At 61.1% G+C, this 20,316-nt stretch overlaps 1 protein-coding gene across 4 annotated transcripts; it reads left to right on the forward strand.

Annotated features, from left to right (window-relative positions):
- The first annotated feature begins 360 nt into the window (after positions 1-360).
- On the forward strand, positions 361-20,129 carry PDGFA (platelet derived growth factor subunit A). 4 transcript variants are annotated; one of them, XM_021680167.1, is made up of 8 exons: positions 361-702; positions 2,173-2,269; positions 6,881-6,985; positions 9,026-9,213; positions 16,079-16,205; positions 18,529-18,535; positions 19,374-19,495; positions 19,646-20,129. In XM_021680167.1, the coding sequence occupies exons 1-8, from the start codon at positions 640-642 to the stop codon at positions 19,930-19,932; spliced, it is 996 nt and encodes a 331-aa protein (XP_021535842.1). In that variant the 5' UTR covers positions 361-639; the 3' UTR covers positions 19,933-20,129. The 4 variants fall into 4 exon arrangements, with proteins under 4 accessions (XP_021535842.1, XP_021535843.1, XP_044771128.1 ...); XM_021680168.2 differs by lacking the exon at positions 19,646-20,129 and having other exon boundaries at positions 18,529-19,591; XM_044915193.1 differs by lacking the exon at positions 19,646-20,129 and having other exon boundaries at positions 442-702; positions 16,079-16,215; positions 16,699-19,591.
- The last annotated feature ends 187 nt before the right edge of the window (positions 20,130-20,316 follow it).

Below are 20,316 nucleotides of genomic sequence, written 5' to 3' on the forward strand. Positions count from 1 at the left end.
CGAGGGGCGCACGCAGGCCGCCGGGCCGCGCCGTGCTGGGCCGCGCCGTGCCCGGCCGGGCGGCGGCTGCAAGAGGAGGCCGGAGGCGAGCGCGGGGCCGGCGGTGGGCGCGCAGGGTCGCCCGCAGCCCGTAGGGAGAGCGCGAGCCCGCGGCCGGGGCCCGGCCGGGCGTCCAGACAGGTGATGGGTGGTGCGGCGGCGGCTCCAGCCTCGCTCCGGGGTCCCTCTCGGGCCTGACGCCCGCAAATATGCAGAATTACCGGCCGGGTCGCTCCTAAAGCCAGCGCCGGGGAGCGAGCACGGCGGCGGCCAGCACCGGGAACGCACCAAGGAAGAGGCCCAGCCCCCGCCCTCCGCCCCTTCCGTCCCCACCCCCTACCCGGCGGCCCAGGAGGCTCCCGGCGCGGCGGGCGCGGCGAGCGCGCACTCCCTGCTCCTCCTCCTCGCTGGCGCTGCCTGCCTCTCCGCACTCGCTGCTCGCGCCGGGCGCGCTCCGCCGGCTCCCTGCTCTCCGCGCCACCCTCCTCCGGGCCGCGCTCCCTGAGGGATGGTACTGAATTTCGCCGCCACAGGAGCCCGGCTGGAGCGCCCGCCCCGCGGCCTCGCCTCCCCGCCGAGCCGCCAGCGCCTCGGGACGCGATGAGGACCTGGGCTTGCCTGCTACTCCTCGGCTGCGGATACCTCGCCCATGCCCTGGCCGAGGTGGGTGCCACCCCCGCGCCCCGTCCCCTCTCCGACTCCCCCGGCGCACGCCCCCTGCAACCACCCGCGGGCCGGGCCGCCTCGGGCTCTGGGGATCTGCAGAGCGCATTTTGATTTCTGCTAGGGTGGTCGATTTTTTGATTTTTCCAACTGGGTTTTATTTTCTGCCATGCCGAAGTGTGTCTGGTGAGTTTCCAGCGTGTTGCGTCGCTCTGCCTTGGAGGGACGGAGTGGCGTGGGGTGGACGAGTGGGGAGAAACTTCGGGGGGCGCGGGCTCCTCTCCGGGGAGGGGAGCCCGGGGCGCGGCGGACAATGCAGTATCGGGGTGGGGGGAGCGCGGAAAGGGGTGTGTGTGACCTGGCGGAACCAGGGAGGGGAGAAGAGCAACGGATAAACAGGAGCGGCTGCGGCGGAAGCCCCGGCAGGCAGGGTGGGCGGTGCGGGGCCGCAGCCCCCCGGTCCCTGTCTCTGAGCCTGGCCCGGCCGCTGGGCCGGCGCAGTCCCGCCCGCCCAGGGCCTGCTTACAGGTGGCTGAGCTAGACGAGCCGGGGCCGGGCCAGTCGCCCGCGTCCTCCCACCGCCGGCGTCCCCCCCCCCCCGCCCCCCATGTCGAATCCCGAATCCCCAGGAGCTCTGCTGTGATGAATGACTTTTCTGCAGCCCCCCGTCGTGGGAACTTAGTGCTTGATACCCCTCCCTCCTACACCCACACCCACACAGCGACCCCCGACTCCCTTTAAAAATCTGGAGGGAGTGGGGGGAGCCCGCGAGGTGGGGGTGGTCTGGGCAGGGATCGGGAGCTGCGAGAGGTGGAGATTTAACCCTCCCGTTGCCGGGCAGCCTCTCCCAGCCGCCCGCTGGATTTGGGGCGTCTTGGGCGGTGCTAGGGCCGCGGCCGGGCAGGAGCGGGTGGGGCGCGCGTGTGAACGAGTGAGTGCGCGCGCGCGCGTGTTTTTGCGACGGAGACCCTTGACCCCGCAGGTTCGGCCCGGGATTCCGCGGTGTGAAATTTAAGCCCCTGGCTAGATTAAAGTGTTAAGGCTGCCGTGACTTTCGTCGCCGATCCGTGACGCATTTCAACTTGATCTTTCTGCATGTCGATTTCACTATTAAACTCCTCGGGCCCCTCGCTGCCCCTAGACCTCCTGTAACTGACACCCGGGGCGGAGAGGCCGCGGTGCCGGGCTTTTGTTTGAAAATTTAAAGGTGGGAGGGGTTGCTTTCTGCAAAGGCGGACCTGGATGTGGGCCGAGAATTTGGGGTCGCACCCAGTCCCCCTCCCCCCCCTTTCAGCGTCTGACTCCAGGGCCCCGGGGAGGGGCCGGGCGGCCCGCGAACTGCGAGGGCCTGGGACTCGGGGCCGGGCAACCTCGGCTGGGGGACCGGGCCGCTCTCGGGGGCGGGGGGCGCTGGGCGCGGGACGCTAGCTGGCCCGGCGTCGGGCGCTGACCGTGTGGCTCTGCTTGCAGGAAGCCGAGATCCCCCGCGAGGTGATTGAGAGGCTGGCGCACAGTCAGATCCACAGCATCCGGGACCTCCAGCGACTCCTGGAGATAGACTCCGTAGGTAAATCGCGCCCCTTCCCTCGGCGCGCGGGGCGGGTGTGCGGGGTGTGCGCCCCGCGCCACCTCCCGCGCTCGGGCCGGGCCGGGCGCCGCGCAAGAGCGCACCGAAAGGTCAGAATCCAATCCCGGGCCATAAAAGCCCAGGCGGATGAGTCAGGAGTTTCTCTTCCAATCCCCACTTTCTCTCCCGGCGGCGGCTGCGAGCTGCTCGCTCGCCCGGGGATTGTTTTTGCATTTAAGGAAAATGCCGCGCGCGTGTCACAGAAAGTTCAGCGGCGTAGAGGGCGCCGGCGCCGGGGCCAGGTGTGGAGGCCCTGGGCCTGCCCTGTGGGGCCGGGAGGAGCGGCGGAGCGGGCCGGGGCCTGGGCGCAGAGCCCTGGCCTCACGCCCCGCGGGCAGGCGCGCGGGAGGAGCCGCCCCCGGGCCGGGGCCGCTTTGTCATCGCCGCGAGCTGGTGCCCCGCTCCTGCGGCGGCCCAGCCTTTGTGGTTGCAGGAGACCCGTGCCTTTCTCTTTTCACAGGCCAATAAAAAGGCGCATCTTGGACACATCTGGTGTTTGGGGACTATTTTGGGGCTCCCCCTGGGCCCTGGAGCCTAGGCACTTTAGAAAATAGTTTATTTGTAAACGCAGAGTTTTGAAGCTGTTTGGTGTTGGTTGCGGAGTTGGAGGGGACTGGTGGGGAAAGGTCACCAGGGACCCAGGTTGTCCCTGGTGGGGTGGGAGCTGGTGGTTTTGGTGGCTGCGGTGTGGACCGGAGGGAGCCTTTTCCTAGAGGGCAGGGATTCTGGCCCACATCTTGGCGGTATCCTGCTCCAAATTAGTACTTGGTGGGGGAACACCCATGCGAGGGTTAGTTACAGAAATACATCTTATTAATGTCTGGTTAAAAAGAGGCCCAAAATGGGCTTGTCAGAAGGCCGAAGGTGGTAGAGGTTGGTTGGAATAATTTTCAGTGAAGATTTCGTTCTCGCTGCAGACTACCCTCAAAGGGGGGGCGGGGGGAAGAATTAAGTAAAATCACATGGTCTAGTCATTTGGAAATTTGTACCTAATTATGGTGGTGGAGAGGCCTGAACTATTTTCATTTCATGCCAAGACCATTTGCTAGCAAGGCCGATGGTTTCTGTAGTTTCTTGACCCAGGAAATCCTTTGGCTGATCCTTATCAGGAAGGGGGTAGAATTTCACTTGGAGATCAGAGTTGGGCCAGGGGGGATTTTGGTCTGGTTCCTTGATGTGTAACCCTGGGGAGAAGGGTTTGGCTTTGGTTAGCTGAGGAAAACACTCGCCTACATTCTGCTGGTCCCTGGCGGATCTGTGAAAGTGGGGAGGCAACCTCCCTGAGAAGATTCAGGGCTTTTTTTTTTTTTTTTTTTTTTTTTGGCTTGGTGGAGCAAGGTTGGTGCAGGGCTGGGCCTCCCTGTGGGACGGCTTTGGGATGCCACCGGGAAATGGGCCATTCACTTTCTGTTGGGACCATTCTTATTCTGGTGTCTGCAGCCCCGCCCCCACCCACCCCCCACCCATTAACACTTTTTGCATTGCAGCTTGGTGGGTTATGCTGATGGCATTCCTGACCTGGGGGCTTTTGGGCCCAGAGCCTCTTTGGGAGGGTCCAAACCGAAAAAGCAGGATGCACCAGCTAGTTCCCTGGCTGGTTTCAAATTGCCCCCTTATAAAAAGCCCTGGGTGCTCGTCTTCCTCCTGCCCCCCGCCCCTGCCTTCCACCTTCTGTCACATGGTTTGGGGTCTGACTTGGATTCTGGGGTAGAACTCCTCCTGCCTGGGAAACTGGAGTGAGAAGAGAGGGGGGTTTCTAGGATCTTCTTTGCTCACTAGCTTTCCCCCTAGGAGGCCCTGTGTGACACCGATCCCAAAGTGGGTCTCCATCCTGGCCTGGTACCCTCTCACAGGGGCAAGCTGCGAGCCAGGGCAGTGCTGGTCTCCGAGCACAGAAGCTGCCACTGGATGCTCCTAGAGCTCACGTTGCCCTCTTTTTTCCCCCAACACCTGTTCCTGCCCAAAGTGAAGAGTTGAAACATCTTGCGACTGTGGAAGGTTGTAAACAGCTGAGGGGCCAATTATCTGAGGACTAAGCTGCTCTCCAGGCCCTGGACCCCCGTGAGGTCCAGTTGGAGGCTTGCCTGGGATCCCTTAGGAAGGAGCTGGGGTGTGGAGAAACCCATTTGGTAGTCCTAAATCCCTCTTTGTAACTCCAAGGGTGACCCAGCCCCTTCAGGTCGGTGTTTTGGGTGTAGAGCTAATCAGGCCTGGGAAGCAGAAAAGGCTTTTTCTTACAGGCTCTCTCCTCCCTGGCGGGGCTTTGTGATGGACTCTGGATGGGACCCTGGATGGGACAGTGGGCGGCTGCGTCCCCATTTTACAGATGAAGCCGGAGGCAGTGAGGACGGCACTGAGTCTGAGAATCCCCAGGGTGTGCCTGGAGCTCAGGGGTAGCTGACTTTCCATGTGGGGCTTTTGGGTGCAGAGACCAGCGTGTGGACTTTGAATGACCAGTGGCTGGAGTTTGGGACCTGTGTGTCGACTGTGATGAGAAACCAGCCATTCAGCAGTGAGGCGGCCAGGGGGGAGCTTTGTTCTCCGAGCAGCCTGGCCTGGTGCCCGTGTGGTGGGGTCACTGAGTAACAGATGTGTGAATGTCCCCATCTTGCTTGGGCCATTAATGCTCCACCAGGACTGAAGGCCGGAGGACTTGTCCCCATCCTGAGCTGTCACTTGGGCATTTGTGCGTGCAAGGCAAAAGGGAAGCCCCCTTGATTAGCTGTCCTGAGAGCAGCTTGAGGACCTCATTCAGGCGGGGCCTTCTCTCCTAAGTCACGGCTGGGTCATTTCTCAAGCAGTGTCAGGCTGCAGGCCGCCCCCCATCAGCGTGGACGGCGACCACCCATCTTGATCAGGGGGCAGAGAAGGGCTCTCATCTTGAAAGCAGTCCACCTGCCGGTTCAGGTTTCAGCGCTGGCCATCAGCTGGCCGGGCTGTGGTCCTCTCTGTTGGTCCAGGCGAGCGGCCAGGACGGGGCTCCTGGCAGCTCCTGCAGTCACGTCCTTGTTCGTCATCCGCGTCAGGTCCTGCAGATGTGTCAGGATCGAGGCACCCGCGGAGCGGTTCACACCTGGCTTTCGGGAGGCTGGGAAGATGGTGGCCGATGAGGCGTTTTCTCCTGGAGGCCGAGGATGGGCCAGCAGGTCTTTGGTTTGAGGATGGCAAGATGGCTACCACTAGGACGTGACTCATAAATGTCACTTTTTCGTGAAAAAATGCTTCTTGTAACAGTTGGTTGATGGGAAATTCTTATTGCATGAATAGTTGTGTTCTGATCTTATTTTGGGTCTCAAAAAAATTAGTGGCAGTGGAACATTGAGTCATTTTAAGTGAGAAGCTGGGTTCTTCCCAGACTCTAGTTTTCGGAAAGGGCGCATCTCTTGCGGTTTGTACCTTTTGCCTGGTTGTTGGTTTTCATTTTAAGTGAGCAGCGGTTTTGGATTTGTTGGTTTGTGGACAGTCGCTGTGGCCCCGGTGGCCCGGGGTGCTGCCCAGGACTCTGCTTGAGTTTCTCAGGGAAGGGACAGCAGGACACGGGGGAGGTCTGCACAGCTGCTGGAGCCCCTGGCTGTGGGGGCGTGCTTCTCAGGACCCGGTGCCCCTGCTCATCCACTGGGGAGCCAGGGATGGAGGGGGAAGTAGAAAGAGACCCCCCCAGCTGGGTCTGGGGGCCAAGGCGGGCAGGCCAGGGGTGGCCCCCCTCATTCAGGTGCAGGCAGTGTCACTGGGGCGGGCCGGGCCCAGTGGCAGGTGGCAGGACTGTGTGTCCCTCCCACCCGCCTGTCCCTGCTAGGAATCTGAGAGACCTGGGACTCACCTAGGCTGCCAGGGGCACTGGGGGGGTGAGGGTGGTAGTGTGTGTACCAGGTGCCATTGCAGGCCTGGGGGATTAGGGTTTTTAGCCCTAATTTTAGCCCTGGGATCGTGGGTCTGTGTCTGAGGGCAGCACGCTTTGCTTCTGCCAGCCTGCCCCCTCTGCTGGGCACCAGGGTTCCTGTCCCTTTACTTTCCCCACTTGCATTTCTTGTGGCCTCCGAGTGGACTAACTTCAGGAGCAAGCGGAGTCCAGCTGTCGGCCCAGAGCTGGTTTAGTAAGAAGAGGGAGAGAAGGACACACGTGCTCAGCAGGGAAGTCGTGGCAGCGCATGCGCTTCTCCTTCGGTGCCATTGGAGGGGCCCTGTCCCCGAGGCCCTTCCCAGGAGGTGGGCCTGCCTGGGGGCAGCCGGCCTGGTGGTTCTGGGTATTACGGAGGAGGAAGTCCAGCCCTCACCGGGGGGATCACCTGCCCCTTCCGCACCGACTGCACAGGTCTGCACCCCTGCTGCAGAGGGTGCCACATTTGGGGGACCTCCGTGTAGGCTTCCCAGAGGTCGGCGGGTGATTTTTGGCAGTTGGGAGTCTTTCATCCTCTGCACACGTGGGAGTGACGGTTCTCCCTGGGGACCCTGTCTGTCTGGGGGAGGCAGGTAGGAAGCACTGCTGGACAGGCCCCGGGGTGCCCCACAGATGTGGGCTGGCTGGTCATCATTTCCTCTTTCTATCTGTAGGGGCTGAGGATGCTTTGGAAGCGAGTCTGAGAGCCCACGGGAGCCATGCCACCAAGCATGCACCTGAGGAGCCGCCCGTGCCCATCCGGAGGAAAAGAAGCATTGGTGAGCCCTGGGTCTGCCGGGTGGGGAGGGGGCGCTGGGGCTGGGGACTCTGGGGGAGCTGGGGGGCTCTTGCCCATGGGGCCCTCAGGGGAGTCATCCCTTCGCTCCTCCGTAAAACAAAGGCCCAGGGGCCCCAGCGGCTTCAGCCCCAGCCGCCTGCCATCTCTCCGGAGGCCTCCCTCCTCTGCCGGGGGCGCCTCCCTGCCCCGGCCCGTCTGCTGCTTGCTGCAGGCTGGCCTGGGCCAAGAGTTTCCAGGAGAGGAGAGCCATCATAAATTCCTTAAGTGCCCGGTCTTGTTGGGGCCTGTTCTGGAGGAGGCCTCGCTGCAAACGTGGTCGTGTTTCCTTTCCAGTCTGTAGTGCGGTGGCCTGGCTGGCAGCCACAGAATGGGCCGCCAGCAGACGCCCCTGCCTGTGGCCCCCACCCCACTCACCGGGCGTGGGTTTGTGGGGTGTTTGCATCCTGTCCCCTAGCAGAGCATCCCCGTGTCTGTCTGGCCCCTTGGGGCTGCGAGGGGTTTCCGGGGCTCTGGCTCAGCTCAGAGAGATCTTGGCCTGCACTTTCCTGCCCTGGGAGGCGGGGCTCGGGGGTATGACCCCCCGAGTCCTGTGCCACTCTGGGGGTTCCTCCTGCTTTTCCTAACTGCCTGGGTGTGCGCCCCCCACACTGCTCTTCCCTGCTGTGTGCCCTTGGGCAGTGACTGCCCCCCTCTGAGCTTTAGTTGCCCCCCAGAAGGTAGATTTCGTAGCTTCTTGTCTCAGCGCGGTGTGTGGGTGAGGAGTCCTCCTGAAGGCAGGTGGGCCCACCCAGATGACGTTTATCGTAGGACTGTAGATTTTCTGTCCTCCAGACCAGTGTCAGAGGTGAGGGCGCTTCAGCAGGCCTGTCCTGTTCCAGATGGGGAGCCCTGGACTGTCTCTCTGGCTCCACCCTCGGCCCCGCCTGGCCAGGGTCCCCAGGCCCCTCACAGCTGGTGGGCCCTGGGCTGCTTGCCGCGAGCAGAGCCCTTTCCTGCACTGGAGTGGCCAGATCTCCAGCATCCGGCCTTCCTTGTTGGCAGGCCTGCTCTGGGAGACCCCGCGCGCCCCCTCCCAGGTGCTCCCAGGCCACCGGGGAGGATGCAAGTACCCCCAGTCTCCCAGGGCTCTCGGGAGGTCTTCTGGCCCTTTTGGGGGGATGGGCAAGAGAGAGGCTGGCACCCATCCCTGGCGCTGGGGCAAGGCCCCTCTTGTCCTTCGATTGCATTTCAGGCTCTTCTGCTTGTCTGCAGAGGACGGGGCCCTGCCTGGTGCTGGCCACGGGGGTCATGCCAGCCCCTCTGCGGCCAGGAGTGGCTCCCTCCAGTTCTGGGCTCTGGAGGCCTGCCTGCCTGGCCCCGTGTTACTCAAGGCCCAGTGGGCCTAGGGGCCGGCGTGGATTAGTAAGGCAGCATGTGGGGAGGAAGGCGCATGTGCTGGGGTCTCCAGGTGGGTTTCTCATCGGGCAGTGGTGCCCTGGCATCCAGTGCATTTCGGGGCTTCGGGTCGGACAGATCGGCCTGTGCTGAGGAGCACAGAGTGGAAGGTAGAGCCAGTCCCTCCTGGGAGGGCAGCCTCCCGGCTGGTGGGGTGCTCTCTTGGTGGCCTTTAGTGAGCAGGTCTGCAGCCGGTGGGCTGGGGAGGCAGGCCTGAGTCCTGTGTCCCGCATCCTGCATCCGCTGCCCGTCTCGGGTGTCCTCCCTTCCTGGGCCTGGCCTGGGGCCTGTGGCAGCTTTTGGCGCTGGGCCCTGATGTGTCCACTGGCTGTGGGGCCTGTTGCCCTCTTGCCTTGGGGCCTCACCCCCGGCCCTCACTACTGCTCCTCCTTGGGCCAGGCCGAATGTACCGTGTCGGGGGCCGGGGTGTCTCTCCATCTCTGCTAGGTCCTGGGGTGGTGCGATGTGCCACAAGCACGAAGCGGCAGCTGCGGGGGGACACACCCCCTTCAGGGCTTCAGGTCACAGGGTGGGCCTGGGTGCTGGCGGGACGGCCCGTGCGTTCACCTTGGCTCTTGGTCTGCAGAGGAAGCCATCCCCGCAGTCTGCAAGACCAGGACGGTCATTTATGAGATACCTCGGAGCCAGGTCGACCCCACGTCTGCCAACTTCCTGATCTGGCCCCCGTGCGTGGAGGTGAAGCGCTGTGCAGGCTGTTGCAACACCAGCAGCGTCAAGTGTCAGCCTTCCCGCGTCCATCACCGCAGCGTCAAGGTGAGCCCTGGGCCCCGCCTGGGGCGCCCCGAGGCTGAAGGCTGATATGGCCGGTGCACGAGGCCCGGGTGCAGAGCAGGCTGGTGGTAGAGCCGGGACGTGGGGCTGGCCGGCTCCTGGGGGGGGGGGGTTCTGGTCCCCCCCCCGCGCCTGCACGCAGCCTCCCCCATGAAGCGACAACGCAGGACCTCATGGGTTGTGTTTGTGCTGCCCGCTGTCTCCCCCAAGCCCCAGAGAGTTCTTGCAGGCACTTGAGCGGGGCCGTGGTGCGTGGCGAGAGGGGTCAGGGGTCCTCTCAGAGTCTCTCTCCAGAAGCACACGGGAAACAGGGCAGGAGAGCTGGTGTGGGTTCAGGGCCTGCCCCGTCGGGCCTCTGTCCCTTGTCTGTAATTCAGGGAGGGCACCCTGCTCTGCTGTGGGCTGTGTGTCCAGGGACTCCTGCGGAGGGCCATCCTGGGGGTGCCTTGGTCCTGGGGGTGGGGCTGCAAAGCTTGGGCTGCTCTCCTGCTTGGAGACCCTCAGGATCGGTGCCGGGTTGGCTGTCTTTGCCGCGCTCCTGCAGTCCCTGGGAGCTGGCACACAGCTAGGCGCTTGCCCCAAAGCCCTCTCCAGGGCAGGGCTCTGGCCCTGGTGACTTCCAGGCCAGTGCTGGGGGCATAGGAAGGTCACGTTCAGATTACACGTGTGGGGGCTCCTTGTTCTTCCCGCCTTGGTCCTTGGGGGAAATCTGCTTCTTTGGGTCATTCTGGGCTGCCACATTGGGGTCTTGGCCAAATGTTGGTGTTTTGGCCCAGTGGCTGGAGGAGTTCCTAGGGCATGGGTCTGCTCTCCTCTGGTTTCACTTGTCCCATCTGTGAAATGGGTCTGAAACACAGTGACTTGGTGTCTAGGGCTGTGCAGGTCCCAAGTGGGTCCCAGGACAGCCGGGCCCCTGTTTGGAGTGGAGCTGTTTTGCTTCTGCGCGCTCAGCCCCTGTCTGGGTGCCGTCTTCCTGCTTCCAAAAGGATAGAGTGGGAGGGGAGGCATCCAGAGTGTCTTGGCTTCCCTGAAGTGTGGTTAGGCTGGAGCGTCTTGGGTGTTCCCGGTCTAGGGCAGGGGGCTGCCTTCCCTGGAAGCTGGCTCTGGGTGGATTATGGTCCCACGTAACCCTGGGCTGTGGATTTGGGCAGCGGGACACCTATTGAGTGGAGAGGGACTGCCCACTCAGCTGAGCCTCCAGCAGCAATTGCGTCCATTTTTCCTGGAATGAAGATTCTGGGGGTGTGTCAGAAGCCATTCCTCTACTGGAGATTCTTTCAGATCCCGTGTGCCCTTCTTCGGGGCCCCTGGATGTCTGCCCCTGGCCCCAGAGTGAAGGGCAGGGGAGACTTACTTATGGGTCATGTAGCTGGCTGGGACACTTGCTTGTCACGTGAGAAGACATGTTAGGCCTGTAACTGGGGCTCCCCTTGACCTCTGGGGACTTGGTCCTCGAGCACTTGGGGCATTGAGTAAGCAAATTCCATGGCTTGCTGCTCTGTGCTCTCCATGGCGGACACTCCCCTGACGCCCAGGCTCCCAGCGCCCTGGTGCACTTCTCTGGGGCACTGGCTCTTGTCTTGGCTTCCCGACTCCATGCTGCCAGGGCCCCCGGCTGGGCACGGAGCCCAGCTCTGCACCCTTTGTTAAAGGGGGAAACAGAGGCCCAAGGGGACGGGGCTGTGCATTCCCGCACTGAGACTTTTCCCGTGCAGCCTGCTGTGGGACCCTGGCCTGCTTCCCTTGGGTCTCCGTGTCCTCACTTACGGTATGTTGTGAGGGGGTTTCATGAGCCCCGAGAATCCAGACACCTGAGATCTTTTCTTCCTGGGCGTGGGGGTGGTAGTGTTCTAGGTGAGACAGTCCCACAGGTGGACGCTGGGCATAGGGCCTGTCCTTTGGGTGTCCAGTTGGACTCTCAAAGATAGAGCAGCGCCGGAATGAAGCGGGGTTCCCCGTGTCTGGTCCTGGGATGGGCCGTGATCCCCTCTTCCTGGCCCACCCTGAGTGGGTGGGAGGGGCCCATATCTGCCTTGGGCACAGGCCCAAAGGGCTCAGCAGATGGTGGCGCTGGGCCAGGGCTCCCCCCACAGGCCTTCGTCTGCTCAGATGGGGTCGTGGTCCACCCGAGGGGACAGAGGGGCTGAGTCCTGCAGCTGGAGCCCAGTGGCCTGGTTCCATGTCCAGCGCCCTGCTCTTCTCAGATCCCTTCCTCCTTTTCCCTCAGGGAAGGCAGCCCCTTCTCCCTGCCCACCCATCAGAGCATTGGCAGGAAAACATCCGGCCCAGACACTGGGGGTTTTGGCTGAGAAGGGACAAAAGGTCAGTGGGAACAGGAGGTCCATTGTGGAGGCCGGCCTGGCCCCCACGCCTGCCCAGGAGGCTGTCCCCGCTCCATCGGGGCTGAGTCCTGGGCCGAGCCTCTGTGAGGGGTGCTGGGGGCCAGCAGGGGCCCCGTGTGGCTGGGCAGGTGGGAGGTCTTGCCCTGGGCTGACATGTGTGTGGTTTTCTGGTTTATGGCCTTTTGATCACAGTTAAAGGCTGCTTACTGGAGAAGGTAAGGTAAGGCTGGGAGCGGCCACCCCATGAGGCCCAGATGGTGGATTGTCTGGTGTGCTCAGTTGAAGGCCCCAGGCCGTGACTGTCAGGACTTGCTGGGGTGGATGGCCAGCTCTGTTCCGTGACCGCCAGGGAGGGTGGCCTGAGGTGTCTTGTGCCTCTAACTGATGGTCTCAGGTGTGGGTCCTTCACTCTCTGGGGCTGGGCCCTCATGTGCCTTCTGGGACCTGCCTTCAGGGTGGTCCCCTGGGGGTCGCAGGGGATAGCTGCCATTAGATCTCGGGGAGGGGTGGACACGTGGTCTGGGCTGGGGTGACGTCCCTGTATCAGCTCGCTGTGCTCAGCATTTGGGGTCTGCATTTAGGGGGCCAAGCATGCTCCCTGACTGGTGTCCCAGATGAATGCGCTCTTCCTCTCTCCCGTGAGTGGTGACCCCATACCCTGTAGGCATCTGACCCTGTCCCCTAGACCGAAGGCTCGAGGGCTAGGAGAAGGGGTGGTGTTGACAGCGGAGCCCGTGACTCTGGTCGGGTTGCACTGGATGGGGCTGTGCGGCGAACCTCCTGCCTCTCGCTGTGTGGCGTCGAAAGTTGGGGGCTCCCCTTTCCTTCAGGGCAGCCTGTGGGTTTACAGCCAAGTCCCTTAACTTGGTCAGGCCCCCAGGTCTCTAGGGAGAGACCCAGGTCCTCGGCCACACCCGTGGTGGCTGGCAGTGGCTGTGTGTCGCTAGACCTCGGGCTTCTGGAAGGTGGGTCTGGGTGTGTCTGCTGGGGTGCCCAGGACGGGCCTCTGCGCCCTGATGGAGTATGAGATCCAGCTCAGGGAACTTGGGGAAAATCAGTGGCTCTGGCAGTGTGGGTCTCCCACCTGAGCTGCCTCAGTTAAAACGAACCATAATTGTACCCTCACAGGGTAGCTGTGAGCGTTGCAGGGACCAGCACATGGGGTTCAGTAAATGCTGGTGTTTGTCGTGGATGGTGTCCTGCCCTTGACTCTGCAGTGGTCAGGCCATAACCTGGGGAGGGGTGAGGTCCCCAGCAGGGCGTTGCTCTACCCGGCCCAGCCCCGGACACCGTGACTAGCAGGACCTCAGGGCTTCTGTGCTCGGTGTCCCTTGTTTAGAAGGGGTAACGGCATCACTGGATCGCACGCTCGGGTGGCTTTGCCCTGGGAGCGTGCAGGTGGGGTGGTTCCTGCCAGGCAGACTCGCGGTGGGAAGGTGAATGTCCTCTTTATAGGGTGCAGCTCAGACGCCCAGGACACAAACAAAGGGAGGAGGGAGGGAGGGGTGTGGGGACCCTGTTTGGGCTCCAGGATGGATCTGGGGGCTGAGTGACGGGAATGAGGGTCCCAAAGATGTGAACATCTTGTTCTGGGGACTTGGCTAGTGTGGAGGCTGCTTTGAGAAGTTAATATTCAGTGTGTTCTTGGGGGAAAAATGCAGCTATTTCCTGGCCAGACGGAGGTGGCGGAACAGCTCGGAATCCTCACATACCCAGAAGCAGGTGCAATCATAAATCGCTGTTTGTTTTTCTTTGATAAAAACAGCCCGTCTGAGGAGAAAGTGGGTTCCCAGACTGGAGTGGCCGGTGTGCTGAGTGCTTTGCCAAGGGGACCGCAGCGGGGGTGGGTTTCTGGAGTGTCTGCCTTCCGCACCGTGGCTGGTCTGTCTTCAGTGGAAAACAAGCCTGGCCCCCTGCACCCAGAGCCTGGGGTCCTAGTACCTGCTCCCCTAGAGGAACCGGGTGAGGTGCTTGCTGAGCAGAGGGGCCAGCCCACCTGTGCCTTGCTGCCTGCCCCCAGCCTCCCTGTGTCCCCCAGCAGAGTCCAGTGGTGGAGGGAAGCCGTGCGTGGGGGCGCATGAGTGCTCAGAACAGGGGGGCCGTGGCCTCTGACCTACCTGCTTAGACCCTGGGGCTGGGCCGGGAGAGGGGGCTGAGGTGGGCCTGGAGCTCCTGATGCCCGGAGGGCTGGCACGATGGCCAGGCTCAGGCCAGGGTCCTCTTGCCCTCTTGGGAGGCCCGCTGAGGTGCACCCCACCCAGTGCCCTCGAGGGGAGGTTCACTCTGGGCCTGGGGGCTGGTTTTGGTAAGCTCGACATGCCGATACCAGGGGTTGCTTGCTCCGGAAGGTAGCCCAGTGGCGAAGTTCCAAGTGCTTCCATACATGTGAAACCCTGGGGGCCACGATCTTTGTTCCCATTTTCTAGAGGGGAAAGGGCAGGCTCTCTGCCCCCATGTCCCAAGGATCGATCTCTCTCTTTTTCTCCCTCACTCTCTGTGGTCCTGGCCTCCTGGAGCAGTAGGTGCCTTGTGGAGCAGACCCTGCCCCGTGGCTGGGGCTGCTCATGCCTGAGGTCCTTTCCTCTACCTCTTCTCTCCTTAGGAAACCTCCCAGGCCTGGCCCCAAACTTGGCCTGGCTCCCACCCCACCTCTGAGCTCACACCTGGCCGTCCACATTCACACCTGAGGCTGCATCCCACTTCCCGCGGCCGCCGGGCACCCAGCACCCTTTGCACCGCGGGTTAACCGTTAATGTAGCCCAGTGCCTATGGACGGGTCTGGGCAAGCCGTGGGGCCAGCTCACCTGTGGGGTGGCCGGTCCCACTTGTCTGGGGTCCTCTGGCTTCTGGACTGCAGGCCTCTGCACAGGAACTCCCCCCTCACCGCCTCCCCTCCCCACTGTCCCCAGGCTGGGGGCTTCTGCTCTCCACGAGGGATCCCCTCACCCCTGCCAACTCCCTGATGCCTCCACACGCTTGGGGTGTGACCTGTGTGGACCCTGCTCCCTTTCTGCCTCAGTTTCTCCAGGCAAATGGGGTGGAATGGATATCCCTGGGGGCTGTTTCCAGGACCACACCCCAGTGTTGGCACAGATGGAAGCATCTGCCGTGTGCCCAGATCTGCGGGGTCCAGGGCAAGTGGGAAGATGGTGGTCCCGCCCCTGCTGGGGACTGAGCTCAGGCCTGGGCACTTGCTGGGGGGAGCCCACTGGGGCTGCAGAGAGGGTCTGGGAGGAATGCTCCTACTGTTCTGTATTTTCTTCATGAGCTGGGATGAAACGAGGCCACCCTGGCCACGCTCACCGTGTGTATGCAGTGTCCTCGGACGCCAGGTGTGGGCATAATGTGTGTGCGTGGAGCTGTGTTCTTGGGACAGAACACGTGCGTGCACATGTGTATATGTATGGCGGGTGGTGATGTGTTCCCACGACAGGGCGTGTGCATGCACTGCTGTGTGTGTGTGTGTGTAGTTTGCAGGACAGGACATGTGCGTGCACTGCGTGTGCACATGTGTGTATTTGTGGAGCGTGGAGTGGCGTTCCCACGACACAATGAGCTGGTTTCCCCAGGCCCGAGCTGGGGTCCTTAGGAACTTGATTTCTAGGCTGCCTGGGCTTGTGCCCACGGGCTGGACCCGGCCATTTCCTCCCGACAGATCCCGGGAGAGGTGCAGAGGCAGGTCCGCCATGCTGTGGTTCTGTGCCCAGGTAATTTGGGCCGACAAAGGAGGAGGCCCAGTTGGAGGAACCACTGGCTCAGTTCTAGACCCTTCCCACCCCCGGCCTCCTGGGATGACGCCCCGGGGTCCTTGCCCATGTTTCTGAGAAGGCTGTGGTTCCCTAGGCCAAGGTCAGCTGTAGCTGGGGGGCCCTGGGAAGGCCTCCAGCCTGGGACTGAGGCCGTGAGGTGGCTCCATGTCTGTGGAGCCGGGGGTGAGGCCTGGCGCTTGTGGGGTCCTCATCTGCGGTCCACAGACCAGAATCCACGTCCAGACCCTGACAGCCTTCTTGTGGGCCCTTGGGCCTGCTCTCCTTCCTCCTGGGACCTCAGCAGGACAGGCGGGAGGGAGGCTGAGGCCGGGGCCACAGACCACAGGCCACGTGCAGCAGCCCCTTTCCGTGGCCGTGTGTTTTTGTCCTTTTACTAATCAAGCATGCGTTTGGAGGTTTTGTTGCCTCAGATGCCCCTAGGACCTGGGAGCGAACACCTTCCGTCCCCTGCCCTGCTCAGAGCTCTTGCCTCGAGCGCCTCATGCGGGCCTCCTCCCTGCTCACGCGAACGAGCCTTCGGGTTCCAGTTAACGTGGGCCAAACCACAAATGCCGAAGGTTACTCTCCCATCTGGCTCTCCTGCCTTTCTGCAGGGAGTAGGTTAGAGGTTGGAGGTCAGAGGTCGGCCTGCCGGCATTGCCCTCCTGGCCTGGGTGGGGCCGAGCACGTACCTGTTCCCGCTGACGCGTGCGAGGCGTGGCCGGGTGTTCACGGCGGGGCTGTTGTCTCGGGCAGGTGGCCAAGGTGGAGTACATCAGGAAGAAGCCAAAGTTAAAAGAAGTGCAGGTGCGGCTGGAGGAGCATCTGGAATGCACATGCACAGCCAGCGGTCTGAACCCGGACCACCGGGAGGAGGAGACGGGTAAGCCCCGGCTCGGCCGCTGTCCTGCTCCTCGCCCTCGCCCTCGCCCTCGCCCTCAGCTCACTTCACAGGGAGTCCTCGGGGCCTGGCTTCCACGCCGAGGTGGGGCTCGGCGGGCGCTAGGGTCCAGTGCTGCCGCCAGCCCGGACCGCGAGCCCAGGCGGCCTGCTGGGGGACGCTGGACGTCCCCACCCTGGTCGGGGCATCGGGTGCCCGGGAGCCATGAGGCCGAGGGAGGCCCGACCCTGAGTAGGTGGCTCCTGGGGGCCTCTCGGCCTCCCCCTTGTCCCGTCAGACTTCGCCCCGAGGCAGCGTGGCGCTGTGACCCGCTGCGTTGGGCGGGCTCAAGGGCACCAGGAAGTGTCTCTGTGCCAAAGCTAATTGAGTTTTCTTCCAGAAAGACAAACACTTCAGCTATTTATTGCCTCAGGTCCGCAGCCCTAACCCTTAGGCCCGCTCACCCTCCTGCCCTTCTGTTAACAGGAAGGCGTAGGGAGTCAGGTAAAAAACGGAAAAGAAAGAGGTTAAAACCCACCTAACGCAGCCAACCAGGTAGGAGCTGTGTGCGGATGTGCCTCGGTCCTGTGGGTGGGAGGTGCACCGGCTGATCACACGGCGAATCCCTCCCGTGGCGGCGAGCTCGCGGCTCTGATTGATCGGCCCTGATCGGCCTGCAAGCTTCCGGTGTCTGGCTGGGCTGTGGGTCTGCTCGCTCGCGTCCCCTGCTGCTCCAGAGTCCCCGCTCTGGCTTGGGTCTCTTGCGTTGATTGGGGAGGCCCCGGCGTCACAGGACTGGAGTGATTTGGGTTCCTGAACAGCAGTGGGGTAGCTCTGATGTTTATTAGCTGGGATCACCACCTTGGGCAGGTTACCCATCCCATTTGACAGATGAAAGACTGAGGCTTACAGGGATGATAGGTAAGGGAATTGAAGACTGCGTGGATCCTATCTGAAAATGTTTTATAGACGTGTAGGGCTGTTGGCTACTGTGTTGGAAAGTGGCTTCTGGTAACACACCAAAGCCAACAAGGGCTGAGATGCGGTAGACGTTCAGGTGCAGGTATTGCATCCTCCAGGTATCATCAGGGACCCTCTCCCATGCAGGACTGGGGCCGTCTATCCTCAGAGTTGCTTCATGGCTCGGCATGGCTGCTGAAGCTCCAGAAATCACATCTACACTCCAGGTTGGAAGAGTAATGTTGGGAGAGGGGCAAAAGAACCCTCTTAGAGAAGTCCCACCCAGTGACTTCTGCTCTGATACACTGGTCGTCCTTCAGCTGCAAGAGGACCTGGGCAGCGTAGTCTTGTAGAGAGGCATACTGCTTCCCAGAGGAAAATGGGATTTGGGCAACCACAGTCATCATGGAGGCAGTTTCCAGCCTTCCTGCTCCTTGTTGTTGACCTGTCTGCTCTGGAGAGCCTAGTACTTGCCTCCGGCCACGTGTGAACCCATGGCATCCCAAATGGGTGGTTGTAGGAAAAATTCTTGGAGATGGTGTCTCAGAGCCCAGGTGCTGGTTCAGTGACTGCAGAAAGCTGCCAGGTCAGCAGTGTTGAGGCCAGCGGGTCTGGTCCATTCATAAGAATCATCTGGGGAGGAAAGGATCCACTAGGGTGGGTTCCTGAAGCAGCCTCAAAACAATTTCTTGCCTGTGATTTTTGCTTTCCCCAAGGGTGTGGCTCTGGGGGTGGTTTTGTGCCGGCTTGTGCATCCAGTCTGTACACCATCGACTGGGCTCTGGCCTCCATGGGCCAGATGATGACAGAGATGCCAAGTGAGAGGCAAGTGGCCTCCCTGCTAGCTTGTGGGTAGTACCGGTGTTGGGACAAGCAGTGAACAGGTAATGTGGATGGGGAAGAGCTGCTCTTAGCTCAGAGCTCAGTGTAGATCTGCTTGCCTGTCTGGTGGTATCCATCCTCAGGGTTGTCTCATGGCCCAGGATGGCTGCCAGAGCTCCAGAAATCACATCAAGCCCTCTGCTGGCAGTGAGGGGGAGGAGGAACATGAGGAAAAAGACAAAAAAATAACCATTCTGGGCCTCAGTTTCCCTCATCTGTACAATGGGAGAATGGGGCTTGTTCTAAGGAATGTTCTGTGAGATCCCAAGAGCCTAGTCCCAGTTCTGGTCAGGAGGTTACAGAAAGGGTACTGAGGCATATTTGACTTGAAAAATGCCACAAACCCCTCAAATCCTGAGGTTTATCCCGGTGTGTGAGTGTGTCCCCCTGCTTGGGTGAAGTGTCTCCCTGTGGTCCCCGTCCACACTGCCGCGCGCATGCTCGGTCCCTCGTCAGTGTCTGTTTCTCTCCCCTCTCCTTGCAGATGTGAGGTGAGGATAAGCCAGCAGCCCTTTTCCGGGACACGGATGTACATGGCGTGTTACATTCCTGAACCTACTATGTACGGTGCTCATTGACAGCGTGCGGTCTTTGTTCTCCTCCGTGAAAAACCGTCTCCGTGCACACTCTGGAGAACAAAGAGACAGTATACATTTGTTTAATGTGACATCAAAGCAAGTATTGTAGCACTCGGTGAAACAATAAGAAGCTTCCTTGTCAAAAAGAGAGAGAGGGAGAGAGAGCAAAGAGAACCACAAAACATGACAAACAAAACGGACTCACAAAAATATCTAAACAGTTGTTGGAATGGAGGGACACCCCGTGGGATGGAAGCGATGTGCCTCGGCGGACCGGATTTCTGTCCAGGGTTACAGGTGCTTCTGCCAGGGACACAGCCTGCTTTCTGGAGGACTCCGGGCGGGGGCCGAGGGCCCTGAGGGCACGTGGGAGCAGGGATATCTCAGAACCACCACGGGACTTAGAAACACATCTCCTTGCCGTAGTGTTTAAGTCTATACAGAAACCTTCCCGAGAGCCTTAAGTGGATTTTTTTTTTTACACCATAAAGTGATTATTAAGCTTTCCTTTTTACTCTTTGGCTAGCTTTTTTTTTTTTTTTTTTTTTAATTATCTCTTGGATGACATTTACACCGATAACACCAGGCTGCTGTAAGTCAGGACAGTGGGACCGTATTTCCCCTCGCAGGATGCAAACAAATGAGATGTATTAAAATAAACATGGTATATCCACCTATGCATCACTTCCTAAATGTTTCTGGCTTTACGTGTTTCTCCCCTGCCCCATTTTATCTTACTTTTTAATTTAAGCCATTTCGAGAGAACTATGCGTGAACCAATCGAGTCCGTCCCAGGCCTGCCGCTCCCAGTCCTCGCCGCAGCGAGGTGGCCCCGTGCCAGTGTTTGGACAGAATCTAAATTCTTTATTTTTGGTAAGATGTTACGCTTTACATGTATTCAACAGAAATGTGTGTGTGTTGTGTTTTTGTTTTTGTTTTGTAAAGGTGAAGTTTGTATTTTTATCTAATATTACCAGTTTTGTATACCTGAGAGCCTGCTATGTTTTTTCTTTGAACCAAAAGGAAAAAGAAACCCACCAACAAAACCCATACACGTGAAAAGTGCTTTGTGGTCACATTTTTCTAGTTGCGTAACTGAGTCTAGACCCTGTCTCCTGTCACGGGGCCTGTCGCTCGGAGGTGCCCCGGGCCGCCCCACCACGAGAGCCTGCGCAGCGAGGCCTGCCCTTGGCATTCCGGAACTTGATGGGCCAACAGTGCCATCCTGCCCGGGTGTGTGGCCTCTTGGAGACGGCGGCCACGCGCCCAGCCGAGCAGCCAAGCAGACGATGGGCTTCATCCGGAAGTGAGTTGACTTCGGCATCCGCGGGCCGAGCCAGTGAAGGCCGGCCGCCCTGTGTCGCCCGTGGCCCGCTCTCCCTGCTCCGAGCAGAGAGGCCGTGTGACTGTCACGATCCCCTTGGTGCCTGTGGGGTCTCTGGAGCGAAAGCGAGCGTCTCTGGTGTTCGCGTGTTCACGGGAGAGTTTTTATAAAGGCATTCCTTCAGCAGCACATCTTCACGGTGTGGTTTTTGGTCCGCAGTTCATGGGACGGGAGGTGGGGGTTATGGGCTCGCGGGCGCAGGCGGCCACGTCCCCTGGCTCGCGCTCCGCCGTCGGTGGTGCCCGTGGAGGCTCCTCCCAGTCCCCCTGCCCCGTGCCGGGCATCTCGCGGCTCACGACACTGGGCCCTG

Source organism: Neomonachus schauinslandi, chromosome 5 (genome assembly GCF_002201575.2).
Source record: "Neomonachus schauinslandi chromosome 5, ASM220157v2, whole genome shotgun sequence".
Classification (NCBI taxonomy): domain Eukaryota; kingdom Metazoa; phylum Chordata; class Mammalia; order Carnivora; family Phocidae; genus Neomonachus; species Neomonachus schauinslandi.